General features: G+C 38.7%; 1 protein-coding gene across 6 annotated transcripts in view; it reads right to left on the bottom strand.

Annotated features, from left to right (window-relative positions):
• Positions 1-3,137: 3,137 nt before the first annotated feature.
• The window catches only part of LOC5569428 (myosin light chain kinase 2, skeletal/cardiac muscle), a 132,024-nt gene continuing 109,279 nt past the window's right edge, over positions 3,138-25,882 (bottom strand). For all 6 annotated transcript variants that reach the window (XM_021841870.1, XM_021841869.1, XM_021841871.1 and 3 more), the window contains exons 4-7: positions 25,375-25,516; positions 25,212-25,307; positions 25,031-25,134; positions 3,138-3,779 (exon numbers count right to left, since the gene is read on the bottom strand). In XM_021841870.1, the coding sequence (XP_021697562.1) occupies positions 3,434-3,779; positions 25,031-25,134; positions 25,212-25,307; positions 25,375-25,516 (688 nt within the window). In that variant the 3' untranslated portion in view covers positions 3,138-3,433. The remainder of the gene's footprint in view (positions 3,780-25,030; positions 25,135-25,211; positions 25,308-25,374; positions 25,517-25,882) is intronic.

Raw genomic sequence — 25,882 nt, 5'->3', positions numbered from 1 at the left:
AAAAGACTAATAAATTCATAAATGTTCAATATTCCAACAACTAAGGGACGAACATATTTAGGAGAATTTTGAGAATTCTCAAAGAATCTCTGTAATAATTATCAAATCATAATTAAAGGAAATCCTCAATGAATTCTTGGAGTGGCCTTGAAAAAAATTTAGCAGAAATTGCCAGAAGAATTGCTGGATTAATTCCTATATAAATTGTTTCAATGCATTAGATAAACCTTGTTATAATTTCAAAAGTAAATTAGGGTACATTTCTGGGTGGAACTAATGGAGAAGGACTTCTCATTGATTTGCTTGATTATTTATCGGAGAAATTTTGGAAATTCCTGTAATCTCTGTATAAATACCTTGCGCATTGGTAAAAGTCGTTAGGAAAACTTTGAAAGCAATTTTCAAACAAAATTTATGGAAAAATCTGAAGGGAAATTCTTGTTGAAGGTTTTTAAGTAAGGGATGGAGTAATTGACAGAATCTATGAACGCAAATCTCAGGAGAAATCCCTAATGACCTAGGGTAAAACTTGTGTACGCAAAATAATTAATATATCCCTGAAGTATACATTGGAGGAATTCGAGAAAATAAATACTAGAAGCGATACTGCAGGAAACTTTACCCAGAACAATCAACTGTGATCATTTAGTTATATTTCTGACGTTAGAAAATTTCTAGGATGGTTCCTGTACTTTTCCTGAAGGAATCTTTGTTGGTGGAATCATGAAATAAATTTATGGAAAATCAACTTGCAAAATGCTTTGCAAATTCAGAAGATGCCCTTAGATGACATGTAGGACGATTATTATTATCTCTATTATATTTTTGTCTTAGATGTAGTAATCAATTACAATTATTGAAATATTTTTCAGGTTTCTATTGACAAAACATGGAATTGCTCAGGAAACTCTAAAGGAAATTAATATAGTTCAATTATTGAAGCGGGCTAACGAACGAAACCCGCCTTTGATTGATAATTTTGCCGTCTTCAATAATATGGGCACCTATTTCCAGGATACTGCTGGAGATCACCTCAAACAGAACCAATGATGCAGCATGGCACACAGCAAAACATTGAAACGGAAACAGCAAAGCCGCTTTTTCCTGGGCAATAAGCGCCATGGAACGTTCTCAAGAAACGTGGAAGTTCTATCAGATGCTCAACGTATCCCACCAAGGCTTCATGCCGCAAGCTGAAATGTGCAGAGATAAAGATGGTCTTGACGGAAGAACAAGAGGTGATTGAAAGGTGGAAGCAGCACTACGATGAACACATGAATGACGAAGAGAATACTGGCATAGAAGGTCAGGACAACGAAGGTAACGGCTATGTCAGCACAGCGGACAGTGGAAACCAATCAGCTCTCACTATAGGGGAAGCTAATGATGCCATCCAACAGCTCAAAAGCAGCAAGGCCGCTGAAAAGGATAGAATCGGAGCTGAACTCATCAATATGGGCCCGGAGAGCTTCCCGTAAGTACCAGGTTCCTTTGTACCAAAACTGCGTGAAGATCTTCACCAGTTCGTTTGAACCTCACCGACGGGACTACGACAAGGTGATGGATTTTCGTGCCTGCTGTTTTACGCGAAGAGCTGGACTCAACAGTCGAGGAACGATTTTCACGAGATTTGGACAATCGCATGGATATACTTGGGAGAAAATTTTAATACCGTTGCAGATTTTTCACCTGCCTGGAACGCGAAGCAAGACTGGTGGTGAATGCGTCGACAACACAGTACATGCAGATAGCGCGACAGGGCCCGCAAAGTAAGACGCAAATGCTTTCGAGGTGGTTGAGGAGTTCGCCTATCTCGGATCCTTGCTGACGGCTGACAACAACGTGAGTCGTAAAATACGAAGGCACATCATCTGTGGAAGTCATGTCTACTATGGGCTCCAGAGAAAGCTGCGGTCGAGAAAGATTCACCCCCGCACCAAATGCACGATTCACAAAACGCTTATACGGCCGGTAGTTCTCTACGGGCATGGAACGTGGACTAAACTCGAAAAGGATTTGAAAACTCTTGGGGTTTTGAACGCTATGAACAGGGCTGTTAAGTATCATAACCGACTTGCGACACTGACGAAACGAGTCTTCTCACTGTCACTACACGAAACTATATATCATGCGCTCAATTCGTCACGTCGCAATGACGGAGCTCTCATAAGAGTTACTTTAATGTTGTTTTGCTTTAAAAAATTTCTTTCTCAATTCGGGAAGTAAATGTGATTGACAAGTGGATATTCTTCCATGATTACAGCAATATAAATAAAATGCATACCAGATAATAAATTAAATATTATCAAGTTTAAGATTCCGTCACGAGCCGTAGTGACAGAAAACTGAGAGAAAATTTGAAAAAAAAAAAAATCTCTGTTATTGTCTCTCCGTCCGATGATAGTAAGGGAAGCATCTATGTAAAAGTTGTACGACACTCTCTATTTACATTGACGCTTTTAAGCCCTGGTGGCGGCGAAGGATGAACCACGAGCTCGCCCAGCTCTACGGCGAACCCTGTATACGATGGGCAGGGCGGGTTGCAAGAATGCCGGACAACAGCCCTGTAAAGATGGTGTTCGCTACGAATCCGATCGAAACCAGAAGGCGTGGGGCGCAGCGAGCTAGGGGAATTGACCAGGTGCACCAGGACCTGGAGAGCGTGTGACGCAGTCGAGGATGAAGAGACGCGGCCTTGAACCGAGTGAATTGTCTAAACATTGTTTAGATTTTGGAATCCTGGAAAGAAATTAGAAGGAATTTTAGGAGGATTCTGAGAGATTTTTTTAAATACGTCTTAGTGCTACTTAGGATTCGCATGGGATGAGTATTGAGCCCTTTTGACACGCCGCATTAGATACTTATTGTTCCGAAATTTTTGCTGATATTACTCAATTTAAGGGAGCAGGATCCGTCATTGATTTCGGAATTTTTGAAAGCAGTTTTTTCATTCAAAATCAAGAAAATTTACATGAAAATGTGTTCCCTGTAATCTATTCTCCAACCGAAGTACAGTGAACACATTTTCAACGAATAATTTTTAGATTTGGACAGAAAAACTGCTTTTGAAGTTTTGATGATGACGATGATTACGATGACGGAGAGTTGAGCGTTAATCTAATGAAATCACACCAATATTTGCATTTTGAATTTTGAAACTCAAAATTATCTTCACGACGGAGTTTGATACGGTTCCATGAACATTTAAAACATGAGTCGTTATATTGCTCAATTTACGAAATCGATTAGAACTACCTATATACTTACTAACACTTAAAACAATTGGTAAGAATTTGCTCACATCTTCCTAAACACAAAGAAACATAAAAATTATCATATCATTCCTATTGAATTAACCCGTTCTGGTCTTTCACCCGCCGTCGCCCAACGAATCGTTGGACGGCGACTTCCTCCTCAACCATCCCATTCACGGTCAGATCAGATCGAAGTCGATCCGGGCGCCCATCCGCCGCAGCGCGATGATCGTATTGACCGCCTTGATCCACCGTTTCTTAATAACATAACGTTTCAATTTTGTTTTTGTTATAGATAACTCGGTCGTGTTCTGGGGCGCCGTTTCGGCGAGCCACTTGTGGCAGAGGGCCTGCTTGGCCGTGAGCCGCTTGGACCCGTCCCGGACCAGCAGCTGGCGCACAAAGTCCATCGCGTCCTCCGACACGGCATCGAAGGAACTGTACTTGAACGAGTAGCTTCCGGTGACGACGTTGTTCATGGTGGCCATGTCGTTGTCCCCAACGAACGGCGACAGACCGGACAGTCTGTGGAACGGTAGGGGTGAGGGGAAAATATGTATGAGATAGAGATCAGTTGATTTTGGTGAGGGTTGAGTGGGTGTTTTCATTTTGGGTTATTTTTGCGTATAAATTAGTTTATCAAATCTAGTCTGTTAGGTGTGAGTAGAAATCTTGAGACCAAATTCCACCACCTAGATTAGGCACCGAAATAGACGTTACCCAAACGAATTATTCTGATTAATTATACATATTTTATTGGATGACGGGTGACGTTGTGAGTATGACAATCAAAAGTTTTGACTGAGAGATATGCTGTCCTGACACGCTCCGTTGGAGAAGCAGGTTTGTAGACCCTTAGAACAAGCGTGTTGTAGTTTGTAGTGGTCGATTGCGTTACTGCTCCTGGGTTATGTTAATGTTTAGAGTAGGATTGAGTGAAAATACGCATTTGCTTGTGTAATTAGTTTCGCATTAGAGTGTTGGTGTTGGGAATGCTGAATGGTATTTTATTCTATTCTAGTCTATTCTATTCAATTCTAAGTGCTTGCACAGCCAATATTGAAAAGCATCCTGGAAATACCAAAATTTCTTTCGGTATTCTTTTGTCAGCATTAATATTTGCAGCATATCAATGATATGATACAAATATTAAAACGGCCAGGCCCACTGTGCAGACTTGGGAAGGTATTTCAAAAATAAACGGCGATCGGATTATTCACGAATGAATAACATGATAGACGGATACTTTTGAAATATTTTAAACGAAGAAACGGGGACAACCGTACCAACCGTTCCATTTAGGGAGACAGGCAAAACCGGTGGGAGTGGCGTTGCTAGGAAAGTTGATGCGCACTCCATTGTTGTTTGTAATCCTTTCTTGGGATAGGACACAGGTTTTTCTCTGAATGCTGAATGGTATTTTATGTCTACAATGTAGACTCTACATAAATCAAAGGATCATAACCAGGTTACAATGGTCGGAAAAAATAAAGTTTGGCCAAAAGGCGTGTATGTGGGAAAGGTTTGTCACAACAAAATTGGCATCTCTAAATCTTTCACCATTCGAAAATATAGGTTTTTAGCTTCCATTTGACGTGTTCCCAAAAAAAAAAATAAAATTCACCGAGGGATCCCAATTTTTTTTTATTTTACATTTTTGTACTTCAAAGTACATTATTTTTAAATGTAATCATTGTGAAAGACAGTTTCATTGGTCTTAAACTCGATGAAAGTTTCAATTCCATATAGAAGTTCATAAATTAAATATACATACATATATAAGGTTTCATTTTGTAAAAAACAAAACTGTCCTATGTGATTTTAAGGATTTAATGAGCTATAGACACTTATTTGATTGGATATGTTGCAAGTTCGACTGTTCACTTATTCGTACTGGGAAGTATATTGAACCGAGCACTGTTTCCTTTCATGGTTAGAATACATTAAATTTCTTCTTCTTCTTCTGTCTGGAATTACACCTCTGCTGGGACATAGCCTACTTCCCAGCTTAGAATTCGTTAAGTTCTTAGTTGTTGATTGCCAATCAATCGTAATTCCATAAATTACTTCCCATATTGGTTTCATAAAAAGTAGAATCGGTCAACATTACAACAGCCTGCGAAAGGAAACGGAATATGCTCAAACGCCCTATACCCCAAGCCTTAGCAAAAAGTTTAAAAATTATCATTTAACATATTATTGAGGCACCCCGGAGTAAATGACATTCCAAAGACTTTTTTTTAAGGCACTCCGTGCTCGTGGCCACTACTGTGCCGGAATCAGCTGATCTGTAGCTTCTTCTTAACCGATACAGATGTATTTTTAAGTTATTGACTGTTTAACGATAAACTTGCGACGATCGACGCGCCACCATATTTCATGTAACGGAGGTTATTAGAACTAACTTGGAGGTGATGATTTGGTGGTTATTTGGCAATTTGGAGGTTAAAATCACCTCCAAATACTAGCGATTTTGCGGTGGGATGTTGACGTTTGATCACGAATCTATATTTACATCTTATTTTCACTCTATCCTACTCTTTTACTCTCACACCGAGCAGGTAGGAGAGAGCTCTGTTGTTAGTGAGGCTAGCTGCCTGCGAAGGGGGTCAGTTTGTCTCAGTCACCATCTGATACTGACGGAGGATGGATAAGCTCCCCAAAGCACGGTCCTCCGTGAGGCGTCTTCTGGTGGCTGGACGGGTTTTTTTGTGGAGGGGCTGGGAATCGAACCCATGACCTTCCGCTTATGAAGCGAAAGCGTAACCTCAAGGCTACAGACCCCCCTTTAAAGACTTTTTTAATAGTATTGAAATTATTTGGATGTTTTCAACATAGTTTTTCAAAATTAAACAAGAATATAGTGGAAGAAGAAATAATTCCACCATGAAAGTGGTTTTCTGACAAGCATAACAACAATAACCGAATTTTCACAATTACTGCAGGTATTGAAACACGTACACAAAACACAACATTAGAGTGATGGAATGTTTGCACCCCTATGCTTAAACGATTTGAATTATGGTGAATAGCTTCCTCCCAAAGTTTGAAGTGATTCGGAAGAAATTTGACTGTGCACACGCCATTTGAAGTTTATATAGAGATTACTATGGAAAACGCCAATCTTTTGTGGACGGATTTCACCCCAACTCGACAAAGGGATTGGCAGCACCCCTTCAGAATTCAATGAAACATTCTGAGTGTGAAGACTATGTGAAACTAAGATACTTTACAGCTTTACCTGGGTGCTGCGGACAGACTCAATATGCTTGTCAAACGGGAGCCTGATTGCCGGAGCCAAACATTGGAAATTGTGGTTATGTTGCTTTCTGATGAATTACTAAGGAGAGCTAAGGAGTATTGTAATCTATCAAAATTAAAAATTGGAAAGTTTTATTTTTTTTTATTTTATTACAATATAGTTGACCAAAAGATTGTTCTTACATTGATCGTTGTATAGAGTTCTCATTATAATTTAACTGTCGAATTTTGATTTGCGAGTTTTCGATCGTCTTTCAGAACCAGTTTTGCTCTTACTCCATTGTTTTTTTCAAATTATGGCAGTTTTTCAAATTTAATGGCATTGCAATATTATGCAATAAGGCAATCCATGAGACAGCTGCGATCAGCTGGTTTTTTGTTTATCATGAGATTTTGACGTTTCGCGTTCGGAGTGACCGTTCGATTACAAAGGGAAATGTTAAGCTCTGATAACACTTGCATGTTTTGTTTAACCTTCCGATTCGGTTGCATTTACACTTTTAGCTGTCAGTCCTATCGCGGAAAGTCCTCATGGATAGCCTTATTGGCTACAACTGGGTGTTGCGAACTGGACCCTCTTTTATTTTTAAGGAAATCTTGAAATATGCTTCTTGTGGCGAATGGTGTTTGTCGTATCAGGTCCTCAAACGTCATTCCAAGTTCTCCGCTCTCAAAGTTTTGCTCTCCGATCTCTCTCTAGAGAGCTTGAATATGTTCAACAACCCATGACTTTCTCAAAGTTTGTTTACATTTCGACTCGATCAGCTCCTAGGTGCTTCGTGAAGCCCAAGCAGGACAGTTCGGTTTTGCGTCGTCCGATAGATTTGGCTCACGGTTTCGCGCATGTTTTCGTCGCCGGAGATTTTTTTTTTCCTGTTTTCAAGCGTCTTGCTGGGTAGTGCTTCGTGAAGCCCAAGCAGGACAGTTCGGTTTTGCGTCGTCCGATAGATTTGGCTCACGGTTTCGCGCATGTTTTCGTCGCCGGAGATTTTTTTTTCCTGTTTTCAAGCGTCTTGCTGGGTAGTGCTTCGTGAAGCCCAAGCAGGACAGTTCGGTTTTGCGTCGTCCGATAGATTTGGCTCACGGTTTCGCGCATGTTTTCGTCGCCGGAGATTTTTTTTTCCTGTTTTCAAGCGTCTTGCTGGGTAGTGCTTCGTGAAGCCCAAGCAGGACAGTTCATTTTTGCGTCGTCCGATAAATTTGGCTCACGGTTTCGCGCATGTTTTCGTCGCCGGAGATTTTTTTTTTCCTGTTTTCAAGCGTCTTGCTGGGTAGTGCTTCGTGAAGCCCAAGCAGGACAGTTCGGTTTTGCGTCGTCCGATAGATTTGGCTCACGGTTTCGCGCATGTTTTCGTCGCCGGAGATTTTTTTTTTCCTGTTTTCAAGCGTCTTGCTGGGTAGTGCTTCGTGAAGCCCAAGCAGGACAGTTCATTTTTGCGTCGTCCGATAAATTTGGCTCACGGTTTCGCGCATGTTTTCGTCGCCGGAGATTTTTTTTTTCCTGTTTTCAAGCGTCTTGCTGGGTAGTGCTTCGTGAAGCCCAAGCAGGACAGTTCGGTTTTGCGTCGTCCGATAGATTTGGCTCACGGTTTCGCGCATGTTTTCGTCGCCGGAGATTTTTTTTTCCTGTTTTCAAGCGTCTTGCTGGGTAGTGCTTCGTGAAGCCCAAGCAGGACAGTTCGGTTTTGCGTCGTCCGATAGATTTGGCTCACGGTTTCGCGCATGTTTTCGTCGCCGGAGATTTTTTTTTTCCTGTTTTCAAGCGTCTTGCTGGGTAGTGCTTCGTGAAGCCCAAGCAGGACAGTTCATTTTTGCGTCGTCCGATAAATTTGGCTCACGGTTTCGCGCATGTTTTCGTCGCCGGAGATTTTTTTTTTCCTGTTTTCAAGCGTCTTGCTGGGTAGTGCTTCGTGAAGCCCAAGCAGGACAGTTCGGTTTTGCGTCGTCCGATAGATTTGGCTCACGGTTTCGCGCATGTTTTCGTCGCCGGAGATTTTTTTTTTTCCTGTTTTCAAGCGTCTTGCTGGGTAGTGCTTCGTGAAGCCCAAGCAGGACAGTTCGGTTTTGCGTCGTCCGATAGATTTGGCTCACGGTTTCGCGCATGTTTTCGTCGCCGGAGATTTTTTTTTTTTCCTGTTTTCAAGCGTCTTGCTGGGTAGTGCTTCGTGAAGCCCAAGCAGGACAGTTCATTTTTGCGTCGTCCGATAAATTTGGCTCACGGTTTCGCGCATGTTTTCGTCGCCGGAGATTTTTTTTTCCTGTTTTCAAGCGTCTTGCTGGGTAGTGCTTCGTGAAGCCCAAGCAGGACAGTTCGGTTTTGCGTCGTCCGATAGATTTGGCTCACGGTTTCGCGCATGTTTTCGTCGCCGGAGATTTTTTTTTTCCTGTTTTCAAGCGTCTTGCTGGGTAGTGCTTCGTGAAGCCCAAGCAGGACAGTTCGGTTTTGCGTCGTCCGATAGATTTGACTCACGGTTTCGCGCATGTTTTCGTCGCCGGAGATTTTTTTTTTCCTGTTTTCAAGCGTCTTGCTGGGTAGTGCTTCGTGAAGCCCAAGCAGGACAGTTCATTTTTGCGTCGTCCGATAAATTTGGCTCACGGTTTCGCGCATGTTTTCGTCGCCGGAGATTTTTTTTTTCCTGTTTTCAAGCGTCTTGCTGGGTAGTGCTTCGTGAAGCCCAAGCAGGACAGTTCGGTTTTGCGTCGTCCGATAGATTTGGCTCACGGTTTCGCGCGTGTTTTCGGCTCCTTAGATTTTTTTTTCTGTTTTGGAGCGTCTTGCTGGGTAGATATTTGGAAGGCACAAGCAAGACGGTTTGTTTTCGGGACGCCAAGAAGTTTTGCTGTCAGTATCAGTTTTGTGTTCAGTCGAGGATGGATTACCAACTGGTGAGTTCGTTTCATTCTTGTGATAACACATATTTTCTTGAAAGCGTAACTTTTAAGTAATTTTAAAACAAACTTTGTATGGTTCGTCACTATAAGTGTCGGCATTATGTTTTTTTCTTATACAATTTCAATATACATATATTTGTCTCTTTTATACGTTATTAAAAATTATCTTTTGAATTGTTCGACATTGTGAATGTTGACGTATTTTTTAAAACTTGTACCATATCGAGACAAAATGCACAGTAATACTCATATGTAATTTTCAAACAAACTATGTATAGTTCGTCACTACAAGTGTCGGCATTATTCCTGTTTCATATAATTTAAAATATATACATGTAATTTTCAGTTTTCGTCATTAATAAAAACATCTTTTGAATAGAGTAGTGTTTGATCCTTCGACCTTGACACTTGCTCCTGCTGGGGCGGGTGATGAGGGCAGGATCAAACATGTCGCGCGTCGGTAGTGAAGCGGTGAAAAAGTGATCGGTTCGTAAGTAGTGTTTGATCCTTCGACCTTGACGCTTGCTCCTGCGGGGGCGGGCGATGGGGGCAGGATCAAACTTGTCGCGCGTCGTTCGCTCAGAGAAATGAAAAAGCGCCGCGGATCGCTAGTAGTGTTTGATCTATTGATCGCGTCGCTTGCTCTTGCGTGGGCGAGTGACGAACACTTGTTCGGCGTTTAATGCGATTATCGAATTATTTCGCGAATCCGGTTAGGCGTGATTATATCATGGCTCGCATCACCAAACATTGGTGACTCCCAGATCTTTACCTTATCCCACTAACCCAATATCCTCTCCATGACAACCGTGGAGATGCAGAGGTGATCTCGGTCTCTAGTAACAACGGTAGTCACACTAACATTCCTTCCCTTCCCCGATGACCGTAAGGACGTGGCCGGCGCCGTTATTGACTTTTAAATTTGAGCTCTCGATTTGTGCACATTGAAGAATGGTAAGCTAATCCCAAGCCCCATTCATTAATTCCCTGTGCAACTTCGATTGTTCTGGTCAATCACGGAGTAGCAACTACGAATTGTACGGTCATCTATGCTTATGCTTATGCTTATTTCGACTCGATCAGCTCCTAGTTCGTGTGAAAGTTCGGAAAGTTCATTCTACTTGTCTAGCTATCTGTCCCTCCCATAACTTGTGGATTACGATGCGGTGCTCGGTTTAAGGTTGCCGGAGGAAAAGCAAGAAGGATCGTGTAAGTTTATACCGGTTCCCGAATGCCTTTGTTCTCCGCTCATAGTGGCTCAAATATTGTGCTAATGATGACTTGCACTTGACGGTAAACTCACGGATCTTTTGGGTAAGTATTTCAATAAAACATCAATTATTATCTATTCACATATCATATTACCATTATGTTCTAGGATCACTTTTACCGTAGCTTATCGGGTAATCATGCTGGTAAGCTAATGAGATGCAAAAATTCAATTCCTGCCATCAAACCGCATGATATCGGCACAAACGAATCTGATGAATTAGATTCGGAACTACCGATGATTTCAGCTTCTCGAGCACTTCCACTGTACTTGTCGCCCGCTCTGTTTGACCACACCTAGGTACGTGGATTTGATAGAAGAAGATCTCAATCCAGAAGATTGTTTTGGCGACCAGGAAGAATTGTAGCCAATTGCATAATATTTCAATGCCATTAAATTTGAAAAACTGCCATAATTTGAAAAAAAAACAATGGATTAAGAGCAAAACTGGTTCTGAAAGACGATCGAAAACTCGCAAATCGAAATTCGACAGTTAAATTATAATGAAAAATCTATACAACAATCAATGTAAGAAAAATCTTTGGTCAACTAAATTTGTAATAAAATAAAAAAAAATAAAACTTTCCAATTTTTAATTTTGATAGATTACAATACTCCTTAGCTCTCCTTAGTAATTGACACATTCCAGCGTAACGCGACACCACGAGGAACCGACGTTCATTATCAAATTAGGCCTGTTCTCGGAAATATGCCTTGTGACCATGTGATTAAACAGGTTTATATCTTGCATATTAAATGTACTTCATGTTGTGATATTCATTTTGAAACTTTACTCTGCATATTTGGTAAATAACAGCAGTTGCATTTCGTAACGCGACACCATCGCTGAAATGCACTTTTTTAAACATCACTCCATAATCGCCTATATCTGCTCTGCTATAATTTTTACAATCCGGGTTTGTTCTAGGCAATCCTTCTATGTATTGATAAGAATCAGAGTGTGACTTCAAACTAGAAGGAAATATTGAATAATTGCAGAAATCATTGATTTCATTTTATGAGCGCCGCGTTACGTTTATCTTTCAACAGGGTTCTGCAAATGGTGTCGCGTTACGCAAAAAGCATTTTTTATTTTTATTGATAAAATCGGTAATGTTACTTTCAGGTTTTGAAAAAAATGTATATTTAGTATTGTTATTTGTTTAATACATTCGACATTCTGCTTCACAGTGGAGTAATTTGATCCAACACTGGTTAAAATTAATTTAAAGTTTCTGTGAAACTTTTTGAGAATGTCGTGCTTTGTAAAAGCGTAGATGGCACTTGTGGTCACCATACAAGTTTGACTTGATTCTTTGCAATACTATTTAGGTGTTTCTGTGATTTCTTAAGAATGTTTCCGGTACAGTGCTTTCGGATGGCGGCGCGAATAATCTTGAGTTTTGACACATGTTAGAATGATTGAATTTGATTGTAAAATAAAATCATGTTAACCTTTCAACGATGTACTTTCAAAAGTATGCTTTCGGCAAAGTCGACAAGCAGACGTTTATGGTTATCGGAACTAGCCGAAATTAAATAACATAGTGGAGTTAATGGATCTGATAAATGGGTAAAATTATTAAAAAGATTCAATAAATTATTTTAAGAATATTGTTTTAGAAATTTGTAGAAGACCATAAAAGCTTCCTAATGATGGGACGAAAAATATGTAGAGCTGCTATACAGTGATATAATAACACTTTTTTTGAGGTATTTTTTTTGAAGTTGATGAACATATCCGTTGTACATTCTATTTTTATAATCTTCTGGTTCGGACATAGCGTGTGCAGGTGTTTATGATTTACTAATAGTGGTCTGCAGTAGAGGGTCTTGTCCCGGGAATCCCGGGACGAAAATCCCGGGAAATCCCGGGATCTGAAAAATCCCGAATCCCGGGATATTTTTGAAGATCTCGGGATTTCCCGATATTGTATATTGAATTAGGAAATACTGCTGTGCAATTATCAAATTATAGCACAAAACAAACGACATGTTGTTCTGATGACTGTTATTGTATTTTAGTTCAGAACAACACGTCTTTTGTTTTGCTTTGTTTGTTTCAGTTCGCCATGTAAGGGTTTATTAAAATTATAAGAGCTTTTGTGCTTGAACTTGTATTATTTTTCTGGTACATTACAAACTTGATTTCCAATTCAATTTTGCAAACTGGAAAAATAAAACTTGATAACTTAAAATAACATTTTAGAAACATTTTTGTTTTTGTTTTTTTTATTGTTTTTTTCAATGTCAATTTGAAGACCAAAGGTAAAAGCGGCAAATCAATTTCAAATAGACACAAAGGTTTCCATAGTGAAGTTTTAAATTTGTCTGCTTAACATGGTCTCGATTAGCATTAGGGGTAATTTTTGAGTAATTCAATACAAATCGCGAGTTGAAATGGTGGGGCAAGAGTAGAATTTAACTTTTGAATAAAATATCAATAAATTTCAGCAGGTTTATTTACATACAAAGTGTGTCTCAATTGTCAACCTAATGTTTTGCTAGTTAATTTTCAAATCATATGTTCCTGGTAGTCCTTAGCCGAGTAGGTAGAGTTCACGGCTACAAAGCAAATCCTTGCTGAAGATGTCTAGCTTCGATTCCTGGTCGGTCCAGGATCTTTTCGTAATGGAAATTTCCTTGACTTCCCAGGGCATAAAGTATCATCGTACCTGCCACACGATATACGAATGCGAAAATGGCAACTTTGGCGACAAAAGGCCTCAGTTAATAAGTGTGGAAGTGGTCATAAGAACACTAAGCTTAGAAGCAGGCTTTGTCCTAGTGAGGACGTAATGCCTAGAAGAAAAAGAATATGTTCCTGGTCTGTCATGCCCAGGGATGTGAAATGTACTGTAGCAAACATTTACCACCTCGACATTCACATTTTTCTACACGACCATCAAAATCCAAAGCAAACCATGACCGTTCAAAACAAAAAAATGTCACGCCTCTTCAAAACTGTAATCTTCTTCTTCGCAACGTTTTTTCAAACCCGAATGCGAAATGACTCGAGCGCAGTGGTGACACGATTTTTCCGGTTTTCGAGGTTTTGCATTTTTGCTCGATAAAGGCAGCATGAAATTAAACTTGTTTATATGTATCGCAACGGAATGATTGTGCTCTTGCTATTAGCGCTAATGGATTTCAATTAGTTGAAAACACAAGCGAAATATTAGCGATAATAAATCTTCGAGTTGTTTAGTAGAATACCTATAAGTAGATGAAAAAACCGAATTTAGTACTATACCATTTAATTCCACTAGAGTTTGTATCCTTTGACAGATACGCGTATTTCGACCTCAACTGTAAGGCCGTCTTCAGTGTCGTGTACGAGTCGAGTCTAGTACACGACACTGAAGATGGCCTTACAGTTGAGGTCGAAATACGCGTATCTGTCAAAGGATACAAACTCTAGTGGAATTAAATGGTATAGTACTAAATTCGGTTTTTTCATCTACTTGAAATATTAGCGATTGAATGATTTAACATTTTTTTCAATCATTCACCTCGAGATGGCTGTCCGAAAACGGTCATACTGGTGAGACAAAAACAGTCAAGCAGAGTGTGAACCGTTGGCAGCGCAACGCCTGATGGTATTGATGCTGCTGCTGCTTTGTGTAGTGGTTGACTGGCAGAATCGATGAACTGTGGCAAATTGTGATCACAGTTCTCAAGCCTGGACATGCCTGCGGCTATCGTTCCAATTCTTTGAAAAATAAATTACAGTGGGATTCCGTTTTTGGCATGCTCCGTTTTTGGCATGCTCCGATTTTGGCACCCCCCGTTTTTGGCAACATTTTTCAATACCATTAAAATTTGTATTTTTTTGTAAATATGATCGTGTCTGTTGCTTTAGTCATTTGAACAGCATGTCACTTCCACATCGATTACATTCCAGAGCTCCATTTTCGTCGATATTTCCCCAAATCTCACCAACTACTAGGACTCGCGTACGCGCTTATTTACTTCAGAATGGTCATTGGTCATACATTGACAACGTTTCATGAGGCCAATAATCTCCGCCAGTATCTCAACTAAAGACTATTTTCTTAGGCATTCATATTGAGTGTCCAGCCCACTTGAGTCTGCCAGTAGGTGATACAATAAAAACACTTTTCTTCAGATTTGGAACAGCTTGTTTGAACAAAGCACCAGCACCGACATAAGAGCATAATCTATGACTCACACAGAGTTACAATCATAAACCTTGTCCCATCTCTTTGACTCACTGTTTTTATAATTATGGATTTAAAAACATAGCACATGTAAAAACACACCGCAATAATATATACAAATATGTACAGCAAAATGTCGTGCATCATAACTTTCAATAAATTTCATTAAATAACATGACAAATGCGAATATAGTCCAAACTACAATTTAGTCTCAATAATATCATTGAAGCGTGCGATAAATACGACTGAGGGTGTTTTAACTATTTGTCTGTGGTATTGGTCTGTATATTGATCTCTCTGCGTCAACTATTTAAAGCTACGTTTCCTTTTTTCTATAGACTCTGTAAGGCGTTAGATTTGTTAAGAGACGATCCAGAATTTTGTAATCAAGCATACGTGTCTTAACATCATCAAAATGTTCCTTACGAGCTGAGTCTATGAGATTCCTAACTGTACCCTGGAGAATCCTTAAGGGATTCTTGGTTCTTGTGGGACTTTCCAGAAATTTTGACGAATTCATAAGGATATCTGCAGATTCCAAGTGGACACTGAAGGCTTCTTGAGGGATCCTTAGAGTGTATAAATGGTTATGGAGAATTATGTTCAAAATCTGGTAATTCCTAATAAACACTAGGGCGTCCTGTAAATTTTAAGCGGGATAATGTGAATTTCTAGTGGTATCATTAATATTTCCAGCGAAAGCTTGGGGGTTTTGAAAAGGTTCCCAGAGGAATTTGAAGTGTGCTAGTGGTAGCCTAATAATAATAAACTAAAAATGTTTTTTCATCGGAGACTTGAGAATTTTCAGCAACATCGCAGCGGAATTCCAAGATATTAACTCCTAGCAAAATCCTTAGCAAGATCCTGAGAACTCTATGCAAGATCCTGCGGATGCTTGGCAAGATGCTTCAGAGCTCAAGCATTTTTCTGTATATTTCTTATGAGAACCTGAAGATTCCTATAAGGTTCTTGAGGTTTCATAACAGGATCCTGTAAATTTCAGTCGATTTCATAAGGTAGGTGTAAAACATATATCAAGCTCAATGAAAAATTGTTTCAAGTAAAAATTAAATTCTACAGAATTACAAGTCACATTTATGCATCATCTCATCTTTATGTTTGCCTTTTTGATTGCAGTCAACTGTTCATTATAAAATGCTTTTCTTTATCAGAAACATAAATTGAAAGAGAAATTCTAAACTTACCGAATTTTTCAAATTTTACGCTTAAGTCCAAAAGATAAACTGATTTTAAATGTTCATTCAATCAAAAAAAAAAAGCTAATGCCGTTTCGCAATGCTCAGCGCTTTTGATTCGTAAATACGTCTTTATAAGAAAACAAAAATATTTTTTTCGTGCTCTTTCATAGTTTTAAGAAAATGTCTAGTTCTTGAATAAAGGTCACTTATGCGATTATTGGTTTTACAAGGCCCTTTTATACAAAAAATAAATAAAGCTTCTAAATATAATTGAAGACGTTGAGGCGTAAAAACGCCACCAGAAAAACGTTTGCCAGATTTAACATTACGGGGCTTCATAGCATAGTATAACCCTTCGGAAAAATACTTAGAAGTGAACCTTTTCGAAGTCTCAAAGCCTTATGATTCCATAAAAATGATGTATTAACATTGTAATGATGTTTTCAAAACCAATAATTGAAAAATAAAATTTGGAATATGGGTTCCGATTTTGGCACGGTTCCGTTTTTGGCAACTGAAAATTTAAACTTTGTTGCCAAAAACGGAATCCCACTGTATATGAGCCAAAGAATGTAAGCAAGTTACATGAATGACAATGAAGATTGATTTTGACAGCATTTCTGAAATAAATTTGAGAGTGATTGTTATCACCTATTCTTAACGCATCACGAATGAAATTTATTCAAAATTTACTCCTATCAAGAACTATTGTTGTCACATGCAGGTGATGTAAGAAATGTGAAATAGAAGAGTGATTTTTTATTTGGTAATTACTATGCAACTATACCTTGAAAATCAGCTTCGGTTATTGTGAAACTACTCTTTAAAACTAAACTTTGCTTTGAAACCCGCTCCGACCGTTCTTCATTCATTTTAGAAGAATTTGATTTTATCTAGGGATCCCGGAGTTTCCCGAGATTTTGAAAAATAAAATCCCCAATCCCGGGATTTTTACGCGCCCGGGAAACAAGACCCTCTAGTCTGCAGGATACAGAATTTCGCGGCACAATTGAACCAGATATTGGGCCAACAATATTTCAACGTAGCCATGTAGTATTTTGAGGATCATGTTTTAGCAAAATTGTTAAGGACGTTTATGGTCTCAAAATAGTGATCTGAATATCATGGAATTCTGCCGCACAGAAGAGATATTAAATCAGATTATTAGGCGAAACTGTGAATACATTTTAACTCATGAAATTCAACTCCTCAATTATTCAACCGACTCTTTGAACTATCATCGAAAGGATATAAAGCGTTGGCGCAATTCTTCTCTTCCACGTTTTTGTGAAAGGTAAATATGTTTATTATTTTCTTGAAAATTTCCTTGACTTCCCAGTGCATAAAGTATAATCGCGGCTGCCACACGACATACGAATGTGAAAATGGCAACTTTGGCATATAAAGCTCTCAGTTAATAACTGTGGAAGTGTTCATTGCTGAAGATCGCTTCTTTGCAAGTCGTAAGGATCTCGAGATATAGCAATGTGAATTAACCTGTTTTGAGGTGATGCTAAACTTTTTGGGGGTGATTCATTATTCAGCTGAGTGTTGCAATACTTATTTCAGTGAGTCCGTATTTATGACGGGTAGTGTACATTGTTATTATATCTAAGATAGTTAAGTTTCATTTGTAGATCTGAAAGGCAGTTTTTGGATAGCTTCTACCAAAAACATCACTCGTTATGCTTGTAGATCTGATGGCCTGAAATAAAATAAATTTTCGAATTAAAAAAAATTGGCTGAACATATTTTCATGAGCCATTGTGGGTAAAAATTTTGTAAACAAACTTTCAAGAGATAACTGATTACGCTTGAAGATCGTAAGACTTGTTTTCTCTTAAACCCGTTCTCACAATACTACTCCTAATCAGAGTGTGCGTAATTAGCTTGTATTAATTACTAACTCGCAAAATGCAATTCATACCATGCGTCTAGAGTTTCCGCTTCGAACCGGATTGCCAACTGGCTTCCAGCTTCAACAGATATTAATACAGGAAACAGTGTGAAACCTGTAGAACTTCCATTGTTAAACCATTTTCCAGTCACGATCAGTTCGCCGCGGGGTTAATGTTTTATTTTCAGCAGCGAAAAATCCCGAGATATAAATCTTGACAACACGTATGATTACATCAGATTATATGAGGTGCAGAATTATGTCGGGTATTTCCCTTCTTCCGTACGGTTTGTGGGTGGGAGGGAATTCTCCGCCAAAGGTACGTCCCCTTTTCTAAAGTTGACTGATATGTAACAGTGCCATTCGCTATGAATGGTATTGATCTTTCATTTGCCGCAGGGAAAATCTTGAAATCACAAAATAAATGAACATCATTTTCATCATTTCAAGCATTCAGGGTGCAGAACGTTCGTGAATTTCACGAATCTGTTGGAATATCAATTTTTAGATGTAATACGATCCCTACAAATCTTAAATAAATCATTAAGAATCACTTTGCCGATCATCTCTGCTAGTGTAAGAGGAAATACTAGTTTCCGAGCTAAACCGTGCGGCATGCCCATCGAGAGGAGCACGTGCGGAACGTGTTGATTATAAAGTCACATTCTTGGGAGTAGGTGGGTGCCGATTTTCACACGGCAGTATATAGTTTTGTAATGTCAGCGAGTGAGTGGTCACGGATTAAGTCAGAAACGTTCGAAACATGCGGAATTACGGCATCTGGAATCCCCCGGATAATACTGGTTCGTAAATTATACTTAGATGATACGTTACGTTTGAACTCATGTGCGGCTCTATCGCATGGTGGGATCAAGTATTTCCCGATTTCTAATTAGCTGATGGATTTGACGCGATAAGTATAGTAAAGAATATTAAAACTGAATCGATAATTTTCTACAAACGGTTTCAGAACGTATCACGATCACCCAGAGTGATCAACCACCTAATAATGAACTTGGAACATGGCATTTTTTATTGCTGTGTGCATTTGAAATGCAAATATCAAATGCGGGAACACCAAATGCGTTAAGATTTTTAACAAGGAAGGCGAAGTCAAAAATTTATTTTCTTTGCTAGGTTGGCGGTGATGTGGATCATGGTTGCTAAGTATCCTTTGGTTACTGTGTGTTACCGCATTTGAAGCCCCGTTAGACTGGATTTGCACGTCAAATACAAACAGCAATAATTTCAAAACTTTGAAATCAAATCAAATTGTCAATCGATAAACTATTATTGTATATTCTATATACAATATATTGTATATATGCTTTTTACAAATTTTGAACTTCGTAATTTTCGTGAATAAGAATATTAAAGGAAAGTGAGACAGGATCGCCATGTGGAGCATGATGGCGAATCATAGACACAAAAATAGATTTTCACTTATTTTTCATGAGATTTTATCCTTAATAACCCATGCTACAGGCATCAAAAGAAGTACCTAAGCTATGTAAAATTTAGTATTCATGAGATTGTTTATTTTGTGTGGATGGCACCCAATACCTATTTGTTTCAGTTTGCAGGAGCCACATTGGGGAACTGATTGATCCAACGATTCCGGTTTCCGTTGGGATCAAAATCTGCTGAACTATGAAGTCTCAAATCATAATACACTTGACATTTTTTATATTTAAAACACTATCAATCTGAGATCGCTGTGGATACGATTCCGAGTGTCTCCATAGTAGTTACCATTTCAATATTATTTTTCCAAAACCATTCATGCGGCACCTTCATGAGTCGTCAAGTGATGAGTGGAAATGATATTTCAAAAATACAACAAATATTTTGAATCGACCTGGTACCAAACATGTTTCGAAAGTCCAGGCAAAAGTGATAATTTTCAGAATGCTGTAGAAATCATTTTTGATTCATGATACGTTGACACAAGATTGAAATTTGCTTCAACAACCATTGAGCACCAACATGCTCACTGGATTGGCGATCAAAAGTGAGGTTAGGTTTCCAAAGTTTTTCAAATTGAAATGAATATTTACGGTTTCCTGAGCTTTAAATTGCAAAATAATACCAGTTAAATGATTGTGGTGATTTTTCTTCCAATGTTTTTAGAAATTTTTATTAAGATGCTTTTTTCCTTATTCTAGAAGAGCGCCATCTACGCGTTTTAGCTTTGCGTTAGATCACCAATAGATTTCGGGTTATTCCAGAGATGTAGGCATTTTTGACTGTACCCCGTTTGGAATAAAGTCGTTTGGCATAATTAGTGATTTGAAATGAGCAGATTCAATTAGTGATTTCTTCTGCACTTTTGAAATTTGGCACATTGTTTTTTCCTTAATATCGGCATTTGACAACGAATGCCAAACGCAATTTAAGTTGTTTTGACATCGTAATGAAATTCAACCTCAAAAGACTAAGAACCAATAAATTTAAAAAAAACCATATTGCATGGGTTCCAAGTGATTTTCACAAAGCCATCTTCGATTCCAAAATGGTTTACGTTATCCCTATTGACACCCCCTAGAGAAGCACCACGGATAAACCCAGTCTTTTACGAAAACATAAAACTCATCATGTAGTTCATTGTGCTGAAAAGATATGGCCAAACAACTGTTGCTAGCAGGGTTGGGAAAAATCTTGAAATTCACTCTACAGTAGCCAAGCAAAGCCAATTACAGTCAGCGAAGCCAGTGAAACTCACGCCCATTGCTGCTGTAGGCAAAAAGACTTGAAAATAGCAAAACACCCGTTGCTAAGGGCAACCCAGATTTACTGTAAAAAAATGTTCTATTTCCAGCTGCATTTCCCGCATTTGGAGCCTTCAATGACACTCATGATTTAGAAAATTCGTGCACCCAACATAGGCTACTTGATGAGATTCACGTTTTTGGAACTACTGTCCTGGAGAGCGACGTGATTTTCGCGAAAATTCAAGCCTACTACTATTACCATTCCCAGCACCCTTTACTAGGTCCGAATTGGACCATGTTCCCCTAAAAACTAAATTAAAATTTAAAAAAAAAACAAAGAAGGGTGGTAAACATATCAAAATTTCAGTGCCATAATTTATTCCAATAGCGGAACTCAAAAGAATAATTTTTATTTGAAAGAATGGAAATCTCTGAGTAAATTATAATATACTAGGGAAAGTGTACCAGTTATGGCTATAGTGGTTCCCTATTTAGCCATACGTGTTTCACATTTTCAATAGTTTTGAACGTGTTGACATCAAGATATTTTTAAGTTTAAACTACCTAAACACACAGAATGATTAACAATTTGAAGATAATCAAAATATTACGTATGGCGAAATATGGAACCATTATATAACTGGTACACCTACCATATTTGCAATATTTTCTCCACTGCCGGTGATCAATTAGTTTATTCAAGAGCATGGAATTGTTGAATAGAGTACCATTTGTACCAATTAATTCCAAAATTAGTCTTAAGTCGTCAGCGGGTTAATAAACGTAAAATGAATATCATCGGGGGGTCATAAAAAAAATCGGTCGTAAGAAAAATCAGGGTTATAATTATGTTTTTGAAAAATGCAACGTCTAGATGCGGAAATACTGATTCGAGATATTCGGAAAAGTTGAAGCATGGATTGAGAACTTTCCAAAATGGCCGTTCAAGTTTTCATATTTTGGTAATAGCTGGCAACACTGCTCGATTGTTATCAAAAGAGTCAATTTTATGGGGGTGTGATATGCAAACACCAAAAAATGTTGAGGATGACGATACCGAATGTTCACCAAAGTTGAAGGAAGTGTTGCGTGCCATACAGTCAGCCGAATCACAAATGTTCATGTGGCTGGAAACACTGTTTAAGAAGAATAAAGAAAAGATCAAAACCATAAAACTTTAGCGGGCCAGAAAAATAGAATGCTTAGCAATATAGAAATACTCTTCAACTGTAATCCTGTTTTTCATAAGGGGTTCAACAAAATTTTGCCGTAGCTGGCAACACTGCTTAAGTGAAATTATGCCACCAGGCGGTACAAGTGTGCATGCAACTTTTGTTTTGCGGATTCTCAGGATTCTGACCCCTTAGAAAGATGGCATCTTCGGCAAAGTTGATCAGTAGCTCATGGTTTATCATTATTCTAGCCAAGAGACTCGAGATTTTGCCACCAGGCCAGGTCCGTCGCACTCGGGCTCAGATTGGGTACCACTTCTAGTACTGCATTCGGTCCCTCGGTAGTGCAAAAGGTACCCAAGTTTGACACATCGCAGTACACTTTTCACGGCATTCTAGATTACCTTATGAGCCATAAAATTTTGGGCATTTGCAAGGGACATGAAGGTCTTTAATTTGTCTTTGACCAGGCGGCGCTAGTGAGCATTTTTGTATTGCGGATAGCTCAGGATTATGACCATTTAGAAAGATGGCGTCTTCAGAAATGTTTTTCAGTAGCTCAAGCGCTATCATTATTGTAGCCAAGAGATTCTAGATTTTGCCACCAGGTGGCGCAAGTGAGCATTGAATATTTGTTTTGTGGATTGCTCAGGATCCTGACCACTTAGAAAAATAACGCCTTGGGCGAAGTTGTTCAGTACTTCAAGGGCTATCATTATTCTAGTCAAGAGATACAAGGTTTTTCCACCAGGCAACGCTAGTGAGCACGATTTAATTTTGTTTTGCGGATCCTGGCCACTTAGAAATATTATTATAAGTTAAGTACCTGCTTAGGTTCAGGCACTCAGAATCTCCTGCGTGCCCCAATTGTGCTGGTGTGGAGGAAACAGTGGAGCAATGCGTGTTCGATTGCCCGCGTTTCATGGTTGTGAGAGGTCACATGCTCGCTACATGCGGAGAGGTTACGTACGATCCTGGGGTTTCTCAAGAATCTCCATGGAATCTTGAGTATTTCCAGAGAAATCCTAATGAAATCTTAGCATAGCCAGTCTGTGCGGGACCTTGGGGTTTCCTAAAAAGATTCCTGGGGTTCTCATCGCGATCCTGAGAATTTACGTTCAGTTGAATCTCAAGGATCCATGTGTTCTTAGCGGGGCAATCATGAGTAATTTCAGTAGGATCTTGAGAATTTCCAACTGATATTGCTCGAAGAATTTGGAAGACTCTGAGGTCTTCTAGGGCCCAGATAGCCGTAGCGGTAAACGCGCAGCTATTCAGCAAGACTAAGCTGAGGGTCGTGGATTCGAATCCCACTGGTCGAGGGTTCTCGACTTCCCAGGGCATAAAGTATCATCGTACCTGCCATACGATATACGCATGTGAAAATTGTCATTGACATAGTAAGCTCTCAGTTAATAACTGTGGAAGAAGTTCTCATAAGATCACTTAGCTGAGAAGCCGGCTCTGTCCCAGTGGAGACGCAACACCAGAAAGAAGAAGAATAGGTCTTCTAGCACCTTATATTGGAATGTTGTTCCAATTTAACATTAAATAACATAACTGTTTTCATACTATTATTTTGATTATCTTGATGCTTGAAAAAAAAATAACTTCTTGAACATGTTTGAAGCTTGTTTCTTTTCAGTAGATTTTTATCTGTTTAAGAGATGTTGTCAATATAATACAACGAGACTGATGTGCATCTAAGACAACATTACATCACAGTTTTATTAAAACTGTGCAACGTAGCTACCCATATTTTTAGACTTGTGAAGTAGAATACCTATTTTGAGAAATGTCATGTACAATTAGAGAAAATCCATGGAAAACGGTCCCATATTCAGCCTGAATAGCTGACCATCATCATAGGAGCCCAGAGGTTCTCCTCGAACCGTTTCCGCATGGCTTTTCCTGTGAGTTATTTGACAAACATAGATGGTCCGATTATCAATAATAAAAACTAAAATTAAAACGTTATGTCACCAAGAACACTCCCCAGCTTTTGCTTCCGCATTCGCATTCTGAGTTTCTTTCAACTGCAACCCCTGCCACCCCTTTGCTATCTAGTAATAATTTTTGAAGTCTGTGGAAGAGAGGCTCATGGATTAACGAAGGGAACTACAGAACAAAGAACAAGGCAACAACAAGAAACAGTGTGTGAACGGCACTTAGAACATTCTTTGTTAGTGCTTTAACTGAAACATGGGCAACATTGTTGGAACAAATTTGAATTGGCGTTGAATTTTGAAATCTATGTACCTGCTTTGTCAGTGTTTCGGTCAATCAGTCAACTTCATCTGTTACCTATTATATATTAATGAAATGTAAACGAAGAAATAGAAATTTAGTGAAATAACAGACTTTTGCTAGTTTAACCAGATGTCATTTGATGAGATCCTGACATATACGTAAAATATATGCTTTCATGACAGAAAATGTCATATTTTATCACAAATACTGTATCAGAGTTTTACATATCTTGTATATGTACAATATTTGTTAGGGTTTTATTTTGAATTATATTGAAATCTTGTCGGTTGAACATGTGGTTTCTACTTTACATTAAGACCATTCATCATCAATCTGTTAGCAAAATATCATATTAGGTCTAGTAACGAAAAAAATATTCAGAACGATTCAACAATTTGCCATAATTTGAGTAAATCTGAATTTCAAAAAAGAAAAATTCAAATTCAATCTCTAAAACAGAATTTCAAGCTTGTAAAGTTATCTGTTGACTCACATCATGACGAAGCAGATCCAACAATTTAAAAAAATGTTCCGCCATTCTTCTAAAAAACTAAATAGAACCAAACAGAGGGAAAACTCTATCTCGAGCTGGTTTTGGAGTAGAGTCTTGATCCTACTTTAACCAGAACGAAGGCATATGAAACAAACAGATCCACTGAGAGGTGCACAAGGATAACGATAAAAAGGGATGAGACAGCTGAGAGCTGCACTGAACTAAACTTAGAATGCGATGCAAAACAAGAACTGCTGCGAGTAGGATTTATTCTTGTGGTGATCAATCTAGTCAAACCGCAACGGTAGATGGGAACCAGGCCTTAAGATACATGCAACTTGTCAGGCACTTGCGGGTTAGTCAAAGCCAGATGGATTAGTAAATTTCTTCCAAGCAATGATGGAATGATGGTCATGCTTTGTACTTTAACGAACTCCCACAAAACTCACAGAACGTAACAGATAACGCCCAAGCTCCACATGTCCGTGTAGAAGTAGATTTCATCGTAGTTGAGAACCTCTGGGGCGGTGAACTCTGGCGTACCGAACATGACCTACATAATAAGAAAAAAAACATACCACTTGTTAATCGATGTCAAGGCACGTGCTGGGATGTCGAACGACAGTTTACGTGAAGCTTTTTATGGGGATCGTAGCGTCTGGCGAATCCAAAGTCGATGATCTTTATCCGATTGCCAGTCTTTGTAAGACACAGAATGTTTTCTGGCTAAAATAAAAAGATTAAGTGTTAAAAACGTATGGAACAAAGATTTCATGTTGCACTAGAGCCTGACCTTCATGTCCAGATGAATTATACTCCGGCTGTGGATGTATTCCATGCCTTCGCAGATTTGTCTCATAAAAACGGCGCACGCTTTTTCTGTTAGCACAAAGTCGTCATCTATCACACGCTCAAACAGCTCACCACCTTGGACTCTGAAAGAGATGGAACAGAAATTAGAAGGAATTTTCGTATTTTCATATTTACTAATATTTTTAACATATTTAATGCTTTCAATTGCAAATTGTAATTTTCAACTTCTTATTAAAAACTTACTGAAACTGAAGATAATAAATCTTAAAAAATAATAACTGTTGTGACTTGTTCTTTCTGATCTCATATCGGTTCTATCAGTCTTTAGACAACTGAAATGACTTTTGCTCCTACTTCTCTGACGTTCAGAGTATTTTTTGCCTTCTTCAAGAGTTTCTACTAATATAAATGATTGTTGTGTGTGATAATTTACATCACTTTCAAAGTTATTTTTTGTAATATTAGCTACAGCCAATTTGAGACGGATA

The sequence above is a fragment of the Aedes aegypti genome, chromosome 2, assembly GCF_002204515.2.
Source record: "Aedes aegypti strain LVP_AGWG chromosome 2, AaegL5.0 Primary Assembly, whole genome shotgun sequence".
Taxonomy (NCBI): Eukaryota; Metazoa; Arthropoda; class Insecta; order Diptera; family Culicidae; genus Aedes; species Aedes aegypti.
The sequence above is the reverse complement of the archived record's forward strand: the minus strand, read 5'-3'. Positions and strand labels throughout refer to the sequence as shown.